Genomic DNA, 21,180 nt, shown 5'->3' with positions numbered 1-21,180 from the left:
CAGAGGCAGACAATACAGAGAGGAAATGGCATCAGGAGACACATCCGAGGCAGAATCACTGTGACTCAGTGACTGTCATCGCTGAGGTTTCCCAGAAACATGCCCAAGACAAAGATTCAAGTGCAAATACCTAATTTGGGAACAGGCAGCACAGTGCAGGAGGGGAGAGGTAAGTCACGGAAGGAGAGGTAGCCAACGAAGGGAGTGTTATCAAACAAGTGACCACAGCAGATAACTGGAACTCATTTCCACTGGGCAGCTCCAGGAGTCAGTGTAGAGCCCATTCCTGAGTTGTCCCACCTGAAGGGTGGAGGAGCTGGGGTATTTATACACCAACTGCCCAACAGTCCCTGGTTGAGAGCTGTAGCTGGTTTGGGGGTGGGGTTGTCAAGTCTCTGGCAATTCCTGCCAGCCACATGTGAGCAGAGCAGGCTCCAGCTGCTAGAGAAAGCTCCCCCGCCTCCTCAGGGATGCAGATACTGAGAGTTTGAAGTCAGTCTGTTGGGCACCACAGTGATGAGGCCACAGGAAATATGGGCGAGCACCCACAGCCACCACTATAGTGACCAACTGGACATGAGGCCAGCATCAGTCAGGCTCTTGTTGAAAGACACAGAAATCCAACTCAAACTTAAGCAAAACGTCTCGACTCTCATATCTGAGACCTTAGGCAAGATCTCAACAAAGGACTTCAGGCTGACTCTCTGCGAAGCACAGCAGCCCTAACAGAGAGTAACACCTCTTTCCAAAGAGTCCAGCCATATTCCCAGGGCAAACGCTCATTGGCTAGGAAGGATCCTGTTTCCATCTCTGAGCCAATCAGTACTCAGGAATGCAGGGCTCTGATTGGCCAGACCTGGGTCATGTGTCCACTCCTGGGGTTCTGGGCTAAGGCTGGCTCCACCTAGACTATGGGAAGTGAAACTGGGGTGGAATCATTTTCCAGGCATGGTGGGGATTTTACTAGAGGAAGGACATAGACAGTCAGAGGAGGGAAGAATTCAAGGAGATGCCCAGGTGTCTGGCATGAGCCCCACTGGGTGACATTGAAGCATTTTACTGATATGGGGACACCATGGGCCCACTCAGAGCCCTGGGAGGCACTGGCATTTAAGGTGGAGTAGAAAGACAGACACGCGTGACCCGAAGTCAGAGAAAGGGACTTTTTTTAATAATGAGGGCCCAGTCACAGAAAGGAAAGAAGTTGAGAGGTTACTTGTGGTCATCGAAGAGTCTAGGTCTCTAGAGGACTCCCTGATAGTGGCAGCACCCACTGGCCCTCCTGTAATCCCAGTGCAACGTCCAAGGCAGGGACCCAACTCCCCCCACCAGGTGAGGAGCCTCTTCAGTCAAGACCACCACCAGGTCTTGGGCCAGCATTTGTCCCTCAGGGAACGAGCGTGTGCCAGCATTTCACAATTCACCAAGCACTTGCCCACACTTTCCTTCACTTCCTCCTCTTGGCCCCATTTGACAAACACAATCTGAGGCTTAGGGAGGCAGCCATAGTCCCAGGCTCACATGGTCCTGTCAGGGGAACGCTGGATTCCTGGGGATCAGGAGTGCCTGTGATGTGAAGTTGAGGCCAGCTTCTCCCTGGGAAGCCTGGAGAAGGTGCCCTGGGCCCTGGGCTGAGAGAACTGAGTGTGGTGTGCACTTCCGGGGCAGCGGCCCGCCACTGCCTTCTGCTGCTGGTGACCAGCCCTCTCCACCTCCAGCGTTTCTGGGGCATCGGGCCCCTGCCACGCCAACAGGGCTGTGTTTGCACGTAGTGTTCTCAGTTTTCAGAATCTGGCCTTACTTGAGTGGGCATCAAGGATGTATTTCTGCACACACAGTTCTCCAGCTAGAGAGCCAAGGAGGCTGGCCCCTGAGCCCCAGGATCACTGTGGCCCCGAGGGGATGCAAGGAAGACAAGAAGGGATATGGGGGTGGTTTTGCCTGAAATTGTCTTCAAGAAGAGGTTTGCCCAGTGGGAGCCTCTGCTGGCTGGAGTGGAGGGGGATCTTTGACTTTCCGGAATCCTGATGGGGTGGGTGGCATCGAAGTTACCTGTTTCCCCTTGGCTAGAATGGCTCCTCCCAGCCTTGGTTTCCCCATTTGTAAAATGGAGATATCGGTCCCCCACCTCATGTGGCTGTTGTGAGGATATGGTATAATGAAGATAAAGATGTCAGTCAGTCGACTTCCTCTCCAGCCTGGGGATAAATGCTCTCACAAGCCACCTGGTGGAAGCAGAGATGCTTCCCAGGGACTACTCAGCCACAAGGACTGTCATGACAGTGCTCTGGCCAGGGTGGGGTCCATCAGGCTCCTGGAGACAAGGAGGGTGTCTGGCAGGGAGGCGGAGAATTCGAGCCAGGTGGACCCTGCAGAAGTCTCAGGGCTTAGGAGGGCTTAGGGCACAGCTGGTCATGAAATGTCTAGGTTTAAGGAAATTACCCTCAGATCCTTGAGGGTTATGGGGCTGGCCAGCTCCCGGAGACAGTTGCAAGGCAGCCATGCAGAGGAGTAGGAAGAGCTGTGGGTCCCCCACTGCCCCTGCCACTGGACCAACTGTGTGATCTTGAGGAAGTCATTGCCCTCTAAGGGCCTCGATTTCCCCACCTCTATGATGTGGGTTTCACCTAGGCCGGCGTTTTTCACGCAGTGTTTCGTGGGATTTGGAATTTGCCTTAAGAGCTGCTCTTAAGGGGTGAGAGGGAGTCTCAGACACCAGAACCCATTTGGTATATTCGTTTCCTATGGGTGTTGTAGCAAATTTCCAAAACTTAGTGGCTTTAAACTACACAAATTTAGTATTTTACAGTTCTGGAGGTCATAAGTCTAAAATGGGTCCCAGGACTGCATTCCTTCTGGACGCTCCAGAGGAGAATCTGACTCCTTGCCTCTTCTGGCTTCTAACAGCTGCCCGCATTCCCTGGCTTGTGATTCCCACACCCCTCTGACCTCTGCTTCTATCATCATATCTTCATGCCTCCCTCTTAAAAAGACCCATGTATTAGATTGTACCCCTCCAGATAATCCAGGATAATCTCCCCACCTCAAGATCCTTAATCATATCTACAAAGACCCTTTTGACATGTCAAGTAACATAATCAGAGATTTGGGGGATTAGGACATTGGCAACTTTGGGGGCCATCATTCTGCCTGCCACACTTGGCTTCAGCCAGAGCCTGTCCACTCTGACCTGGCCCAGCCCATCAAGATCTCTACCCCCACTGCCCTTGTCCTCACTTGCTCTGTTCCAGCCACACTGATTGCTTTCAGATTCTCAGCACACCGGGCACACAGTCCATAGCAAGCCGTGGGACTCCTCTGAATCGAACTGGTGGTAGGGACAGGGCTTAGAAAGCTCGCTGACCTCCCCTTTGCTTCATGGTACAGATGGGAAGACTGAGGCACAGAAAGGAAAGGTACTTGCCAAAGTATTGAGACTGGTATTTCCAACATGGTCCTGGATGGAAAATTTAAACGATCCAACTGCCTGATTTTACAGATGGGGAAACTGAGTCACAGTGGTTCCACCTAAATGCCAACCCCACCCAAGGCCCTGTCCTGTCTACCCAGTCCTGAGGACGTGCTCCCATTATTAACTCACTCAGAACTCTGGTCAGGCTGGCCGTCATTGATTTGTTCCAGTCAGAAACGATGTGCTAATGAGCTTATTAGCTTCCCTGATGTCTGCAGCCCCCAGCGCCTAGCCAAGTCGTCACACTTGGTGGACATCTGTTGAGGGACAGAGCAGATTTTTATAGAGGGTCTACATATGATATAGGATTCCTCTGCTAAAGTGAGAGTTGAACAGTACTGCCCTCAGAGTCAGATGAGATGGCCTCTTTAGAAGGCCTCTCTGGCCCTCTTTCAACCATGTTGAACCACTCATAGGCAAGAGCGTTCAGGGCCCAAGAGGACATGATCACCCAAAGCCATGCTCTGGATACTGGGGACCTTGGAATTCCCTAACCAAATGGCCCCGGGCCTGCTTCCACAGCCAGCACGGGATCCTCGCGTGGGTCGCCTGCACTGCCTGTGGGGCCATCCCTAGGCCTGAGGGCATGTAGAGTGAGCTTGGGGTGCATGTGGGTGTGTGCCTCCTTGTAGCAAAGGATAGAGTCAGAGAAGGGAGGAAAACAGAGGGTGAGCCACTCGCCCCACCCACTACATTCGATCGTGGAATTTGGAGGAGACCAAGAAGTCGGAGTTTGAACTTGGCTTTCCAGGTTATTATGAAGATACGTTCGTCAAGGTAGGATCTGTTTAACAGTTTGCCAGCCTGAGCTATGACTTGGATTGACACATATGGTATGTGGGCCTCTGTCTGTCTTCTTGTCTTCCACCCTGCAGTGTTAAGGGTAGGCCAAGAGTCTTCAGAAATCCTCCCAATCCTGAAATCTGAAATCTGTGGGGGTCTCTGTAATATTTCCAGCACCCTGTCCCCTCCAAATTCAGCTGATTTCCTCTCCGTTTTCTCTCCCCAGGATAGCTGCTGCCCGGGAGAGGTAACCCGGGCGCCCCACTAGGGCAACGGCCCCTGCCCTGAGGGCCGGGATCATGAAAGGCCTCGGTGACAGCCGTCCTCGCCACCTCTCCGACAGCCTGGACCCACCGCATGAGCCCCTGTTTGCAGGGCCTGACCGCAACCCCTACCTGCTTTCGCCCACAGAGGCCTTTGCCCGCGAGGCTCGCTTCCCGGGCCAGAACGCTCTGCCTGGGGATGGTCTCTTCCCACTCAACAACCAGCTACCGCCTCCAAGCAGCACCTTCCCCCGCATCCACTATAACTCCCACTTCGAGGTGCCAGAGGAAAGCCCCTTCCCCAGCCACGCCCAGGCCACCAAGATCAACCGGCTGCCTGCGAACCTTCTGGACCAGTTTGAGAAGCAACTGCCCATCCACCGCGATGGCTTTAGCACGCTCCAGTTCCCCCGTGGTGAGGCCAAGGCCCGTGGGGAGAGTCCTGGCCGCATCCGCCACCTGGTCCACTCGGTCCAGCGGCTCTTCTTCACCAAGGCACCCTCACTGGAGGGCACGGCAGGCAAAGTTGGCGGCAATGGCAGCAAGAAAGGTGGCCTGGAGGACGGCAAGGGCCGGAGGGCCAAGAGCAAGGAACGGGCCAAGGCTGGGGAACCCAAACGGCGTAGCCGCTCCAACATCTCAGGCTGGTGGAGCTCTGATGACAACTTGGACGGCGAGGGTGGCGCCTTCCGCAGCAGTGGCCCAGCCTCTGGGCTGATGACGCTCGGCCGACAGGCGGAACGCAGCCAGCCACGCTATTTCATGCACGCCTACAACACCATTAGCGGGCACATGCTCAAAGCAGCCAAAAACAACACCGCTGAGCTGACTGCCCCGCCCCCCCCACCCGCACCCCCAGCCGNCGCCTGCCCCAGCCTTGGCGTGGGCACCGACACCAACTATGTCAAGCGGGGCTCCTGGTCCACTCTGACCCTCAGCCACGCCCATGAAGTCTGCCAGAAGACCTCAGCCACCTTGGATAAGAGCCTGCTAAAGTCCAAATCCTGCCACCAGGGTCTAGCCTACCATTACCTGCAGGTGGGTCCCTCCCACGGTTTGGGGTGGGTTAAGGAATGTGGGGAGGGCACCCGTTCTGAGCCTTAGCTGTACCACAGATTTACTTGGAAAGTCACTTCATTCTGGGCCTCTGTGAGTAAACACCTGTGAAATGGATGTCTGGTGGTACTTGCTAATAAGGGGATTCCTTCCACTGGTCATGCTTTCAGCAGACTTTGATTAGGGTTCTTCTGAGCCCAGCCCAGAGTAGGAACTAAAATGTGCACCTGCCCTCTAGAGGACAAATCTGGAAGCTGTGCCCTCCACCTTCGTCATAGGACCAATTGCGTGGCATTCTAAATGCCAGCCTCCTGCCTGCTACCCCCACCAGACCAGGGGCTCCTTGAAGACAGGGACCACATCTGATGCAGCTGTGTGTCCCTAAGGCCTAGGACAGGGTCTGGCAGAGAGGAAGTGCTCGGGAAATGTGAGAAGAGAGAGGGTAGAGGAACTAATGGACATTTAAGTGAACAGAGCTAGAAATAAATAAGACAGAGCCCCGATTATCAGGATGCTGTGAGAGAAAGAGACATGAACAGACAGTCATGTCAGTGTGAGCAGAGTGTGATGGAGATCAGCATGGAGGGCTGCAGGAGGCCCTAACCCAGCTTGGGGGCCTAGCTTTCCCCTCTCAAGTGTTAATGTTTATTGAGGCACTTAAGATGCACCAAAGCCACACTCCTGGAAAGCGGCAGAAGGCTCAGAGACATCTCTGTTGCTACACATCCCCCTGGGGCTCTTGAGAGCCAACCCAGTGGCTATGAACGGGAGCAGTTCCTGGGGGCAGGACCCAGGCTGTGGGTGGAAGTGACAGGAAGCAGGTTTCAGTAACCACCAAGATGGAAGGGGCTGCTTCTGTAGGTGGTGAGCGCTTCATCCTGGGGGGTGTGCCGGCACAGGCCTTGCCAGCCTTTGGGAGCACATTAGATGCATTTTGAACCAGATGAACATCAAAGTCTGACAAAGCCCTGAGTTCTTGTCATTCTATATAAAAATTCCAAAGGCAGTGAGACTATGGGGGCAAAAGCTATTTTTTTTTCAATAGGAGAAAAATGGAAATCTAGGCAGTATTTTATATATTTAAGGCTTTTGTGGCTCTCAATCCACTTCCTTAGTTTAGAAACATCAGAGAGGGTGGTGTGTGACCTGGCTCCCTCTCAGAATGGTGTGGTTTGGTCTGATCATGTGAAAATGCTTCAGAAACACCATGAAAGGGTGGCCCTGCAGGCCCTGGGGTTTGTGCTGCCTGCTTGGGTCATGGGAGGTTGGGTGGGGGGATGCTGGGGTAGCAACAGGTTTTAAGCAGAAAGTTTGAAGGCCACCTTCCCAAGGGACAAGTGGAGGTAGGGAAGATGAACTAGCAAATGGTTTGGCAGCTAGAATGTGCAGGCCCTAGTGACTGGCTGGGCAGTTAGCTGGTGGCGGGGGAGGGGGAGGATTAGGTGAGGGGGTCCTGGGGTGGGAGTCCCAGACTAGGACGGTCCCTCAGCCGAGAAGTGGCCCATGGCAGTTCGGGCAACTGGAAGGATGTGGCATCTGTGTAGATGTGGTGATTCAGGGAGTGTGGTTCTCATGCATGTGCTAAAGAATGGCGATGCTGTGTATGCTGAGAAATGTGTCACCCGGGCATCTGGTGAAGTGCATAGAACCTAGCAAGGGTATGCGCTCTGTATGTGTTGAGACAAAGACACAGTGAGGTGGGGCCATGCTGCAGTGTGTCCGCAGTGCGGTGGTTGCTGCTGTGTTCGTGAGGAGGGATGTGAGTACGCCTGCGTTCGTGTTGCACACTTGTTGATCGGCGTGCATGCATGTGGTGAGGTGGCTGCTGTGGGGCATGTGCTGGTGAGAAGGGGCGTGGGGAAGGTATGTTTGCTCTCTGAGATGTGCGTACATGGCCGGGTGTGATCGCTCTGTGCTTGGGCTGAGGGACCTTGGAAGTGCTAAGATGTGTGGAATCTTTCATCATGAGGTGAAGGTCCCCTGTGTGTGCATGTCAGATGGGACAGACCCTTTCCCAGGGTGCCACCTGGCTGCCAGACCAGCCTCTCTGCTCCCTGTGCCTGGGCTTCTTACCCACTAGTAAGGGATACAGGATGTGGATTGGCTGGCTCCAAGGACCCTGCCCCTCTGCTGATGTGCTGGCGTCCTCTGACCAGTCCTCCCTGCCCCCGCCCCCATCCTAGCGCAGGATCTTGGTGCCAGGTCTGAGGGCCTCTGTCTGGACTGATGTTCTCATCTGTGTAGTGGGATCATAAGCCATCCTCTAAGATAGCAGGGTGACGTGATGGGAACACAGTGGGTGCTCAGAAAAGGAGCTGCAGTTTTGGGCTGTTTTTGGCACACCCAGCTTGGGATCCATGGAGAAATCGGAGGCCCCAGAGGGACAAGGATTTACTTAAGACCACACAGTGAAGCTGTGGCAGAGCCGGCTCTGGAACTCAAGATATCCTTCCCAGCCCGGGGCTCTGCCCGGCTGCTGGTGGCTTCGTGGCAGTACCCAGCACGGAAGGCTGAAACCCTCCGAGGTGGGGAGCGGGGAGCTGCGGGGAGCTTCAGGGTCCGGAGCACCATTCTCCAGGTGTTGTGCTCCAGGATGGGCGGCCGGCGGCGCGCTGAGAGTGTGCGCTGCCCCCGATCCCTTCCCACCTTCGTTGAGGTTTGTCCGCCCATCCTCAGGTGCCCGGCGGCGGGGGCGAGTGGAGCACCGCGCTGCTATCGCCGCGCGAGGCGGACGCCTCGGCCGAGGGCCCCATCCCCTGCAGGCGCATGCGCAGCGGCAGCTACATCAAGGCCATGGGCGACGAGGACAGCGATGAGTCCGGCGGCGGCAGCCCCAAGCCCTCACCCAAGACGGCAGCGCGGCGCCAGAGCTACCTGAGAGCCACGCAGCAGTCGCTGGGAGAGCAGAGCAACCCCCGCAGGTGAGCGCGCAGTGCCGCTTCCTAGAGCCCCGCCCACAGGCTAGCCCTGCCCCCCGGAGCTCCGCCCCCCGGGAGAGCCTCTCCGCAGACCGAGTCCCAGCCCAGGTCTCCCAAGTCCCGCGCACTGGGAGCCCCGCCCACAGGCTAACCCGCCCCAGTGGAGGCCTCCCCGCCCGCGTTCCACCCCCCGACGTGAGCTCTTCCCTGAGAAAGCCGCCTCCTCTCTCTCAAGCTCTGCTCACTGGCAAGGCTCGTCCCTGGGTGAGTTCTTCACAGGTGTGTCCCACCCCTGGGAACCTCGCTTTCCTTGCCTACAGCCCCCTAGGAAAGCCCTGTCCCATAGATGAATCCTGCCCTACAACCTCAGATCCAGGTGAACTCGGGCTCCCAATGATGCACGCCCGCTAGGTAAGCCGGCCTTTAGGTTATCCTTTCTGAGATCCTCGTCCTAAGGTTGGCCCCTTTATTGGACGAGTTGACTCCAGAGAGCTCCGCCATTTATGAACCACCCCAAAGCCCCCCACAGTTAAGCCCTGACCACCAGTGAGTCTCATCTTTTGGTACATGATAAGGAGAGTCACTCTAGAGTGACTGTCCCTGCCCGCAGGAGTCACACCACCAGGTGAGTTCCACTCCCACAGGGGAACTGGGCCAGGGAACCCTCTTCTTCAGGTGAGGAGAACCCTGCCCCTGGTGAACCCACTACTTGTACCAGCAAGGTACTGCCCAGGGAAGGCCAGAGCCCCCTCTGCCCTTGCCCCTGTAATCAGTCCCTGCGGTGAGCTCTGGGGAGAAAGGTGTAGCCGAAGTCAAAGGGAGACAGACAGCCTTCACCTGTCCCGTCACCCTGCCTGGAATTCCACCATTCGAGCCCTTTCCTGTTGCTTTAAGACTTGGAAGAGTTAATGAAAGTATGAACAATTTTTTTTTAAGTATACACAAATGAGATGCATGCACACAGAAAGCAACAATTAAAATGTTAGAGAAAGGTGAGGCTTTCACATGCAGAAGTCACCATGGGGATCAGAACAGAAAAGAATGGGGGGCGGAGTTATAGAAAGCCCATCATCAAGTACAAACCAGGTAAAACTTAGTAGGAGGGGTTCAAAGTCCTTTGAGGTAAAGAAACAAAAGCAAGTCAGAAACAAAAAGATGAGTTAAGGTAAACAAGCTTAGTCCTAGTTCTTCAACTACTGGGGGCAAGAGCCTTCCAGGAGGAGGGGGCCTGGGAGGACAGTGACGAGGGAAAAGAACAGGTAAGGTGACAGAGCACTGAGGCAGGGAGAGGCAGGGAGGGGCAGTGTACTCCAGAAGCCCGGAGTCCTTGTGACAGGGATTTGCTTAAGCCGTGCCAGTGGGACAGAAGGCAGGGAATGGCCTCCAGGTGGGAATTCAGGACACCACTGGCCAGTCCCAGGTCTGTCCCTCTCTGGGCCTCAGTTTCCTCATCTTTAGGTGAGGGGGCTAAGCTGGATGATCTCTAAGACCCTTCTAGTCCTGGGATCCTACACTTCCATGAATGACCAGTGGGCACTGAGGTGGGAGAGGAGGACAGGACCCAGGCCCAGACCTTGAATGAGGGAATAAATAATAATAATAGTATCAGTAGTAATGGGCGCCATCTGCTAGCACTTGCCGCACTCTGGGCTCTGTGCCTGCCCCAGTGCACTTCAGCGTGCATTACTGAATCATCCTCATCAGAGCTCCAAAAAGCAGGAACAATGTCAACCCCGCTTTGTAGGTGAGGAAACTGAGACATAGGCAAGGGGCCATGACTTGCCCAGGGTCACCCAGTGAGGAAGCTCCTTGCCAATCCAAGCCCATCTCTGTCAAGGCCTGAGCTGTTGGGTGCTTGGATTTTAACCCCAGAGCAGTGGTGAGGGAGAAACCCAGGGTCAGGTAGATGTGAGAAAAATTGAAGAGCAGGGGCCTTGAGAAGAAGCGGTGAGTCTTTGGGGGCCTGGTGGAAGCTACCTGGATATTGTGTTGAAACTGATGCCCTTTGGGCAGCTCTAGCCTGAGATCAAGGATGCAAGCCTTGACCTACCTCCTCTGTCCGGCCATTGGAATTGCCCCGACCTGTGGGGCAGGGGGCTGTAGAATTGGGCTGGTGTGGGCTGCCTTGGTTTGAAATGGTCAAAAGTGAGCTTGTGCTGCCACCTCGTGGCAGTAGCAGACATGACAGGTGAAGATCACCCCACCCTCCAGATTCAAGCCTAGAAGAGCTAGGAGCTCTTCCCTTGCTCGGTGCCCTTCACCCGGCCCTCTTGCCCCGAATCTTCACACACACCCTCCTGACACCTTACAAGCTGTCAGTGACTTCCATTTTTCCCTCTGCCACTGGATGACCTTGGCCAGTCTTTTCCCCCTCTGGGCCTGTTTCTCATGAACAATGGGTGGGCTGAGCCCTGTCTGCTCCCCACCCTCACCAGGAGTCTGGACCGCCTGGATTCAGTGGACATGCTGCTGCCCTCCAAGTGTCCGAGCTGGGAGGAGGACTACAACCCTGTCAGCGACAGCCTCAACGACTCCAGCTGCATCAGCCAGGTGAGCGTGGCGACTAGCCAGAAGGTCAGTGGGCTTGGGAGAGCCCCAGCTCTCACCCAGAAGCAGACATCCAGGCCCAGCCCCTGTCGAGCGGTCCCCAGATGTCTGCACTATGCTTCTGTTTGGTCTTTGTTCCCATAGCTGCCTGTGTACGTGTGTCTGTCCCACTGACTGTCCTGTGGCTAGAGAGCAGTCACAGGGCCTGACATGCCATGGCCTGAGCTGAGGGCCCTGAGAGAGGGGCCACACCACTGCTGTAGACCCAGGAGCCCTGAAGACAGGGAACTGGAGACCTGAACCTGAGTCCCAGTCTTGTCACTGAGAGTATGAACCCAGGACAAGTCACTCCCTCCCTGAGCCTCAGTTTCCTGATTTATGCAGAAGGGTGATAATTCCTATTTCAAAGCGTTGTGAGGAATTAATGAGCTAGGAACATAGTGTTCTCAGCAAAGCGTAGCTAACTTTGTGGTTGTTATTGTTCTCTTGCTGTGTGACCTTGGGTAAGTTGCTTCTCCACTCTGGACGTCCGTGTCCCACAGGCTCAGTGGAAAGTTGGACTTCTGAGGCCCAGACACTTCTGCAGCAATAAGCATGTTGTGCTGCACTTTTCATTCTCTTAACTCCCAGCTCCTTGAACCCTCACAGCCACATTGGGGGGTGGGTGTGTTTATTATTTATATCTCCAATTCACAGATGAGGAAACTGAGGCTCAGCTGGGTGAGATCACACAGCAAGGAGGAGGCAGAGCTGGGCAGAGATCCAGGGCTGTCAGACCTACACCCGGACCCCAGCTCCTGCCATGTGCACAGTACTTCAGGGTTTGCAAAGGGAGGACCAGCCAAGTTTCCAGGGCTCCGCCTATTGTGTGGATGGGGAGATGAGGCCAGAGAGGACAGCAACTGCTAGGAGTAGCAGAGTGGGGCAGTGGCAGCGCCAGGTGCAGCCCAGCCTCCTTTCTGTGCAGGGACAGGCCCCACGTCCCACTGTGTGTAGCCCCATGGCCCGAGCTAACGCACTGCTTAGACCTGGAAGGCTTTCGGATCCCAGCTCCTCACTGGGATCTTCACTGTTTCTGGCCTGGCCATAGCATCCCCCCCTAAGCTCCCAGACCCCTGCCCTTAGCACTGTCATTCCGAGACCAAGGAGCCTGACCTCAGACGTGGGGAGGAATAGAGCACCCCAACCGTGGGACTCTGTCCCTGCCACCCTCACACGGGCCCCACCGAGTCTCCTGGCCTCCACGCCTGCCACCTGCACTCTGTTCCCAAGGGCCAGAGGGAGCCTGTGAAAGAGGTAAGGCACATCATACCATGTCCCTGCTCCAAACCCTCCGTGGCTCCCGCCTGCCCCTAGTGAAAGCCAGACTCCTTACTCAGCTGCGTGCAGGCCTGCCTCCCTCTCACACGGAATCTCAGATGCTCTGTCACTGTCCTGTTCCAGCCACACCGGCCTCCTTTCTGCTCCTCACACACCTTGCTGTTTCCTCTCCCAAGAGCACCCCTCGCTCAGATCTTTGCTCAGCTGGTTCTTCTCTGTGTCTCCCGTCTCGGCTGAAACGTCACCTCAGGGGAACCTGCCCTATCACTCATCGAAAGGAGCCCCCAGGACACTGTTTCCTTACCCTGCTTAATTTTCTTGACAGCACTTGCACTGTCTGGAGTTATATCTGTTTATTTACTTGATGTCTGTCTCATTCTTAAGACCGGGAGCTCCCTGCAGGTGGGGACCTTGCCGTGTGGCTCCTCATGGCGTCCTTGTCCTCAGCATGTGGCACAGGGCACATGGGTGCGTGCTGAATGGGTGGCTTCCATCCCTGTGTCTCCTATCCTGCTGTGTTCTCTTGTCTCTCCGTCTTCCTGTTTGTATCTGTCTCCCTCTGTTTTTCTCTCCCCTCATTCACATTTTTCTTTGACTCCCTCTAGTTGGTCCCACATCCATGTTTCTCTCTGAGTCTTTCTCTCTCACACACCCCATCTTCACCTCTGCCTGGCCCTGGCATCTGGAACATTTTCGTCCTTTGGCTACACAAAAGGACACATGGAATCAACCAGGCTGGGGACCCCACTACCCCCTGCCCAGCCCACCTCTTTCCTAGGCCAGGGTCCTCTGAGCCCTCAAACCCTCACCCCCAGAAGCTTGAGTGACCCAAGCTATGTATGTGGCCCTAGAGTCAGGGATGTCCCAGCTCTGACTGTGTCTCTGAGGNTGCCACCAGGGTCTAGCCTACCATTACCTGCAGGTGGGTCCCTCCCACGGTTTGGGGTGGGTTAAGGAATGTGGGGAGGGCACCCGTTCTGAGCCTTAGCTGTACCACAGATTTACTTGGAAAGTCACTTCATTCTGGGCCTCTGTGAGTAAACACCTGTGAAATGGATGTCTGGTGGTACTTGCTAATAAGGGGATTCCTTCCACTGGTCATGCTTTCAGCAGACTTTGATTAGGGTTCTTCTGAGCCCAGCCCAGAGTAGGAACTAAAATGTGCACCTGCCCTCTAGAGGACAAATCTGGAAGCTGTGCCCTCCACCTTCGTCATAGGACCAATTGCGTGGCATTCTAAATGCCAGCCTCCTGCCTGCTACCCCCACCAGACCAGGGGCTCCTTGAAGACAGGGACCACATCTGATGCAGCTGTGTGTCCCTAAGGCCTAGGACAGGGTCTGGCAGAGAGGAAGTGCTCGGGAAATGTGAGAAGAGAGAGGGTAGAGGAACTAATGGACATTTAAGTGAACAGAGCTAGAAATAAATAAGACAGAGCCCCGATTATCAGGATGCTGTGAGAGAAAGAGACATGAACAGACAGTCATGTCAGTGTGAGCAGAGTGTGATGGAGATCAGCATGGAGGGCTGCAGGAGGCCCTAACCCAGCTTGGGGGCCTAGCTTTCCCCTCTCAAGTGTTAATGTTTATTGAGGCACTTAAGATGCACCAAAGCCACACTCCTGGAAAGCGGCAGAAGGCTCAGAGACATCTCTGTTGCTACACATCCCCCTGGGGCTCTTGAGAGCCAACCTAGTGGCTATGAACGGGAGCAGTTCCTGGGGGCAGGACCCAGGCTGTGGGTGGAAGTGACAGGAAGCAGGTTTCAGTAACCACCAAGATGGAAGGGGCTGCTTCTGTAGGTGGTGAGCGCTTCATCCTGGGGGGTGTGCCGGCACAGGCCTTGCCAGCCTTTGGGAGCACATTAGATGCATTTTGAACCAGATGAACATCAAAGTCTGACAAAGCCCTGAGTTCTTGTCATTCTATATAAAAATTCCAAAGGCAGTGAGACTATGGGGGCAAAAGCTATTTTTTTTTCAATAGGAGAAAAATGGAAATCTAGGCAGTATTTTATATATTTAAGGCTTTTGTGGCTCTCAATCCACTTCCTTAGTTTAGAAACATCAGAGAGGGTGGTGTGTGACCTGGCTCCCTCTCAGAATGGTGTGGTTTGGTCTGATCATGTGAAAATGCTTCAGAAACACCATGAAAGGGTGGCCCTGCAGGCCCTGGGGTTTGTGCTGCCTGCTTGGGTCATGGGAGGTTGGGTGGGGGGATGCTGGGGTAGCAACAGGTTTTAAGCAGAAAGTTTGAAGGCCACCTTCCCAAGGGACAAGTGGAGGTAGGGAAGATGAACTAGCAAATGGTTTGGCAGCTAGAATGTGCAGGCCCTAGTGACTGGCTGGGCAGTTAGCTGGTGGCGGGGGAGGGGGAGGATTAGGTGAGGGGGTCCTGGGGTGGGAGTCCCAGACTAGGACGGTCCCTCAGCCGAGAAGTGGCCCATGGCAGTTCGGGCAACTGGAAGGATGTGGCATCTGTGTAGATGTGGTGATTCAGGGAGTGTGGTTCTCATGCATGTGCTAAAGAATGGCGATGCTGTGTATGCTGAGAAATGTGTCACCCGGGCATCTGGTGAAGTGCATAGAACCTAGCAAGGGTATGCGCTCTGTATGTGTTGAGACAAAGACACAGTGAGGTGGGGCCATGCTGCAGTGTGTCCGCAGTGCGGTGGTTGCTGCTGTGTTCGTGAGGAGGGATGTGAGTACGCCTGCGTTCGTGTTGCACACTTGTTGATCGGCGTGCATGCATGTGGTGAGGTGGCTGCTGTGGGGCATGTGCTGGTGAGAAGGGGCGTGGGGAAGGTATGTTTGCTCTCTGAGATGTGCGTACATGGCCGGGTGTGATCGCTCTGTGCTTGGGCTGAGGGACCTTGGAAGTGCTAAGATGTGTGGAATCTTTCATCATGAGGTGAAGGTCCCCTGTGTGTGCATGTCAGATGGGACAGCCCCTTTTCCAGGGTGCCACCTGGCTGCCAGACCAGCCTCTATGCTCCCTGTGCCTGGGCTTCTTACCCACTAGTAAGGGATACAGGATGTGGATTGGATGGCTCCAAGGACCCTGCCCCTCTGCTGATGTGCTGGCGTCCTCTGACCAGTCCTCCCTGCCCCCGCCCCCATCCTAGCGCAGGATCTTGGTGCCAGGTCTGAGGGCCTCTGTCTGGACTGATGTTCTCATCTGTGTAGTGGGATCATAAGCCATCCTCTAAGATAGCAGGGTGACGTGATGGGAACACAGTGGGTGCTCAGAAAAGGAGCTGCAGTTTTGGGCTGTTTTTGGCACACCCAGCTTGGGATCCATGGAGAAATCGGAGGCCCCAGAGGGACAAGGATTTACTTAAGACCACACAGTGAAGCTGTGGCAGAGCCGGCTCTGGAACTCAAGATATCCTTCCCAGCCCGGGGCTCTGCCCGGCTGCTGGTGGCTTCGTGGCAGTACCCAGCACGGAAGGCTGAAACCCTCCGAGGTGGGGAGCGGGGAGCTGCGGGGAGCTTCAGGGTCCGGAGCACCATTCTCCAGGTGTTGTGCTCCAGGATGGGCGGCCGGCGGCGCGCTGAGAGTGTGCGCTGCCCCCGATCCCTTCCCACCTTCGTTGAGGTTTGTCCGCCCATCCTCAGGTGCCCGGCGGCGGGGGCGAGTGGAGCACCGCGCTGCTATCGCCGCGCGAGGCGGACGCCTCGGCCGAGGGCCCCATCCCCTGCAGGCGCATGCGCAGCGGCAGCTACATCAAGGCCATGGGCGACGAGGACAGCGATGAGTCCGGCGGCGGCAGCCCCAAGCCCTCACCCAAGACGGCAGCGCGGCGCCAGAGCTACCTGAGAGCCACGCAGCAGTCGCTGGGAGAGCAGAGCAACCCCCGCAGGTGAGCGCGCAGTGCCGCTTCCTAGAGCCCCGCCCACAGGCTAGCCCTGCCCCCCGGAGCTCCGCCCCCCGGGAGAGCCTCTCCGCAGACCGAGTCCCAGCCCAGGTCTCCGAAGTCCCGCGCACTGGGAGCCCCGCCCACAGGCTAACCCGCCCCAGTGGAGGCCTCCCCGCCCGCGTTCCACCCCCCGACGTGAGCTCTTCCCTGAGAAAGCCGCCTCCTCTCTCTCAAGCTCTGCTCACTGGCAAGGCTCGTCCCTGGGTGAGTTCTTCACAGGTGTGTCCCACCCCTGGGAACCTCGCTTTCCTTGCCTACAGCCCCCTAGGAAAGCCCCGTCCCATAGATGAATCCTGCCCTACAACCTCAGATCCAGGTGAACTCGGGCTCCCAATGATGCACGCCCGCTAGGTAAGCCGGCCTTTAGGTTATCCTTTCTGAGATCCTCGTCCTAAGGTTGGCCCCTTTATTGGACGAGTTGACTCCAGAGAGCTCCGCCATTTATGAACCACCCCAAAGCCCCCCACAGTTAAGCCCTGACCACCAGTGAGTCTCATCTTTTGGTACATGATAAGGAGAGTCACTCTAGAGTGACTGTCCCTGCCCGCAGGAGTCACACCACCAGGTGAGTTCCACTCCCACAGGGGAACTGGGCCAGGGAACCCTCTTCTTCAGGTGAGGAGAACCCTGCCCCTGGTGAACCCACTACTTGTACCAGCAAGGTACTGCCCAGGGAAGGCCAGAGCCCCCTCTGCCCTTGCCCCTGTAATCAGTCCCTGCGGTGAGCTCTGGGGAGAAAGGTGTAGCCGAAGTCAAAGGGAGACAGACAGCCTTCACCTGTCCCGTCACCCTGCCTGGAATTCCACCATTCGAGCCCTTTCCTGTTGCTTTAAGACTTGGAAGAGTTAATGAAAGTATGAACAATTTTTTTTTAAGTATACACAAATGAGATGCATGCACACAGAAAGCAACAATTAAAATGTTAGAGAAAGGTGAGGCTTTCACATGCAGAAGTCACCATGGGGATCAGAACAGAAAAGAATGGGGGGCGGAGTTATAGAAAGCCCATCATCAAGTACAAACCAGGTAAAACTTAGTAGGAGGGGTTCAAAGTCCTTTGAGGTAAAGAAACAAAAGCAAGTCAGAAACAAAAAGATGAGTNTTTTTTTTTTAAGTATAGACAAATGAGATGCATGCACACAGAAAGCAACAATTAAAATGTTAGAGAAAGGTGAGGCTTTCACATGCAGAAGTCACCATGGGGATCAGAACAGAAAAGAATGGGGGGCGGAGTTATAGAAAGCCCATCATCAAGTACAAACCAGGTAAAACTTAGTAGGAGGGGTTCAAAGTCCTTTGAGGTAAAGAAACAAAAGCAAGTCAGAAACAAAAAGATGAGTTAAGGTAAACAAGCTTAGTCCTAGTTCTTCAACTACTGGGGGCAAGAGCCTTCCAGGAGGAGGGGGCCTGGGAGGACAGTGACGAGGGAAAAGAACAGGTAAGGTGACAGAGCACTGAGGCAGGGAGAGGCAGGGAGGGGCAGTGTACTCCAGAAGCCCGGAGTCCTTGTGACAGGGATTTGCTTAAGCCGTGCCAGTGGGACAGAAGGCAGGGAATGGCCTCCAGGTGGGAATTCAGGACACCACTGGCCAGTCCCAGGTCTGTCCCTCTCTGGGCCTCAGTTTCCTCATCTTTAGGTGAGGGGGCTAAGCTGGATGATCTCTAAGACCCTTCTAGTCCTGGGATCCTACACTTCCATGAATGACCAGTGGGCACTGAGGTGGGAGAGGAGGACAGGACCCAGGCCCAGACCTTGAATGAGGGAATAAATAATAATAATAGTATCAGTAGTAATGGGCGCCATCTGCTAGCACTTGCCGCACTCTGGGCTCTGTGCCTGCCCCAGTGCACTTCAGCGTGCATTACTGAATCATCCTCATCAGAGCTCCAAAAAGCAGGAACAATGTCAACCCCGCTTTGTAGGTGAGGAAACTGAGACATAGGCAAGGGGCCATGACTTGCCCAGGGTCACCCAGTGAGGAAGCTCCTTGCCAATCCAAGCCCATCTCTGTCAAGGCCTGAGCTGTTGGGTGCTTGGATTTTAACCCCAGAGCAGTGGTGAGGGAGAAACCCAGGGTCAGGTAGATGTGAGAAAAATTGAAGAGCAGGGGCCTTGAGAAGAAGCGGTGAGTCTTTGGGGGCCTGGTGGAAGCTACCTGGATATTGTGTTGAAACTGATGCCCTTTGGGCAGCTCTAGCCTGAGATCAAGGATGCAAGCCTTGACCTACCTCCTCTGTCCGGCCATTGGAATTGCCCCGACCTGTGGGGCAGGGGGCTGTAGAATTGGGCTGGTGTGGGCTGCCTTGGTTTGAAATGGTCAAAAGTGAGCTTGTGCTGCCACCTCGTGGCAGTAGCAGACATGACAGGTGAAGATCACCCCACCCTCCAGATTCAAGCCTAGAAGAGCTAGGAGCTCTTCCCTTGCTCGGTGCCCTTCACCCGGCCCTCTTGCCCCGAATCTTCACACACACCCTCCTGACACCTTACAAGCTGTCAGTGACTTCCATTTTTCCCTCTGCCACTGGATGACCTTGGCCAGTCTTTTCCCCCTCTGGGCCTGTTTCTCATGAACAATGGGTGGGCTGAGCCCTGTCTGCTCCCCACCCTCACCAGGAGTCTGGACCGCCTGGATTCAGTGGACATGCTGCTGCCCTCCAAGTGTCCGAGCTGGGAGGAGGACTACAACCCTGTCAGCGACAGCCTCAACGACTCCAGCTGCATCAGCCAGGTGAGCGTGGCGACTAGCCAGAAGGTCAGTGGGCTTGGGAGAGCCCCAGCTCTCACCCAGAAGCAGACATCCAGGCCCAGCCCCTGTCGAGCGGTCCCCAGATGTCTGCACTATGCTTCTGTTTGGTCTTTGTTCCCATAGCTGCCTGTGTATGTGTGTCTGTCCCACTGACTGTCCTGTGGCTAGAGAGCAGTCACAGGGCCTGACATGCCATGGCCTGAGCTGAGGGCCCTGAGAGAGGGGCCACACCACTGCTGTAGACCCAGGAGCCCTGAAGACAGGGAACTGGAGACCTGAACCTGAGTCCCAGTCTTGTCACTGAGAGTATGAACCCAGGACAAGTCACTCCCTCCCTGAGCCTCAGTTTCCTGATTTATGCAGAAGGGTGATAATTCCTATTTCAAAGCGTTGTGAGGAATTAATGAGCTAGGAACATAGTGTTCTCAGCAAAGCGTAGCTAACTTTGTGGTTGTTATTGTTCTCTTGCTGTGTGACCTTGGGTAAGTTGCTTCTCCACTCTGGACGTCCGTGTCCCACAGGCTCAGTGGAAAGTTGGACTTCTGAGGCCCAGACACTTCTGCAGCAATAAGCATGTTGTGCTGCACTTTTCATTCTCTTAACTCCCAGCTCCTTGAACCCTCACAGCCACATTGGGGGGTGGGTGTGTTTATTATTTATATCTCCAATTCACAGATGAGGAAACTGAGGCTCAGCTGGGTGAGATCACACAGCAAGGAGGAGGCAGAGCTGGGCAGAGATCCAGGGCTGTCAGACCTACACCCGGACCCCAGCTCCTGCCATGTGCACAGTACTTCAGGGTTTGCAAAGGGAGGACCAGCCAAGTTTCCAGGGCTCCGCCTATTGTGTGGATGGGGAGATGAGGCCAGAGAGGACAGCAACTGCTAGGAGTAGCAGAGTGGGGCAGTGGCAGCGCCAGGTGCAGCCCAGCCTCCTTTCTGTGCAGGGACAGGCCCCACGTCCCACTGTGTGTAGCCCCATGGCCCGAGCTAACGCACTGCTTAGACCTGGAAGGCTTTCGGATCCCAGCTCCTCACTGGGATCTTCACTGTTTCTGGCCTGGCCATAGCATCCCCCCCTAAGCTCCCAGACCCCTGCCCTTAGCACTGTCATTCCGAGACCAAGGAGCCTGACCTCAGACGTGGGGAGGAATAGAGCACCCCAACCGTGGGACTCTGTCCCTGCCACCCTCACACGGGCCCCACCGAGTCTCCTGGCCTCCACGCCTGCCACCTGCACTCTGTTCCCAAGGGCCAGAGGGAGCCTGTGAAAGAGGTAAGGCACATCATACCATGTCCCTGCTCCAAACCCTCCGTGGCTCCCGCCTGCCCCTAGTGAAAGCCAGACTCCTTACTCAGCTGCGTGCAGGCCTGCCTCCCTCTCACACGGAATCTCAGATGCTCTGTCACTGTCCTGTTCCAGCCACACCGGCCTCCTTTCTGCTCCTCACACACCTTGCTGTTTCCTCTCCCAAGAGCACCCCTCGCTCAGATCTTTGCTCAGCTGGTTCTTCTCTGTGTCTCCCGTCTCGGCTGAAACGTCACCTCAGGGGAACCTGCCCTATCACTCATCGAAAGGAGCCCCCAGGACACTGTTTCCTTACCCTGCTTAATTTTCTTGACAGCACTTGCACTGTCTGGAGTTATATCTGTTTATTTACTTGATGTCTGTCTCATTCTTAAGACCGGGAGCTCCCTGCAGGTGGGGACCTTGCCGTGTGGCTCCTCATGGCGTCCTTGTCCTCAGCATGTGGCACAGGGCACATGGGTGCGTGCTGAATGGGTGGCTTCCATCCCTGTGTCTCCTATCCTGCTGTGTTCTCTTGTCTCTCCGTCTTCCTGTTTGTATCTGTCTCCCTCTGTTTTTCTCTCCCCTCATTCACATTTTTCTTTGACTCCCTCTAGTTGGTCCCACATCCATGTTTCTCTCTGAGTCTTTCTCTCTCACACACCCCATCTTCACCTCTGCCTGGCCCTGGCATCTGGAACATTTTCGTCCTTTGGCTACACAAAAGGACACATGGAATCAACCAGGCTGGGGACCCCACTACCCCCTGCCCAGCCCACCTCTTTCCTAGGCCAGGGTCCTCTGAGCCCTCAAACCCTCACCCCCAGAAGCTTGAGTGACCCAAGCTATGTATGTGGCCCTAGAGTCAG

General features: G+C 55.3%; 1 protein-coding gene across 1 annotated transcript in view; it reads left to right on the top strand.

Moving 5' to 3' along the window:
- Positions 1-21,180, top strand: part of DLGAP4 (DLG associated protein 4) — a 163,935-nt gene that overhangs the window by 59,188 nt on the left and 83,567 nt on the right. The window contains exons 2-4 of the mRNA XM_011221273.3: positions 4,482-5,556; positions 8,251-8,495; positions 10,928-11,042. Coding sequence (XP_011219575.2) covers positions 4,555-5,556; positions 8,251-8,495; positions 10,928-11,042 — 1,362 coding nt within the window. The 5' untranslated portion in view covers positions 4,482-4,554. The remainder of the gene's footprint in view (positions 1-4,481; positions 5,557-8,250; positions 8,496-10,927; positions 11,043-21,180) is intronic.

This window comes from Ailuropoda melanoleuca, chromosome 13 (assembly GCF_002007445.2).
Source record: "Ailuropoda melanoleuca isolate Jingjing chromosome 13, ASM200744v2, whole genome shotgun sequence".
NCBI classification, from domain to species: Eukaryota; Metazoa; Chordata; class Mammalia; order Carnivora; family Ursidae; genus Ailuropoda; species Ailuropoda melanoleuca.
Note: the sequence above shows the minus strand (reverse complement) of the source record. Positions and strands in the feature narration are given on the sequence as shown.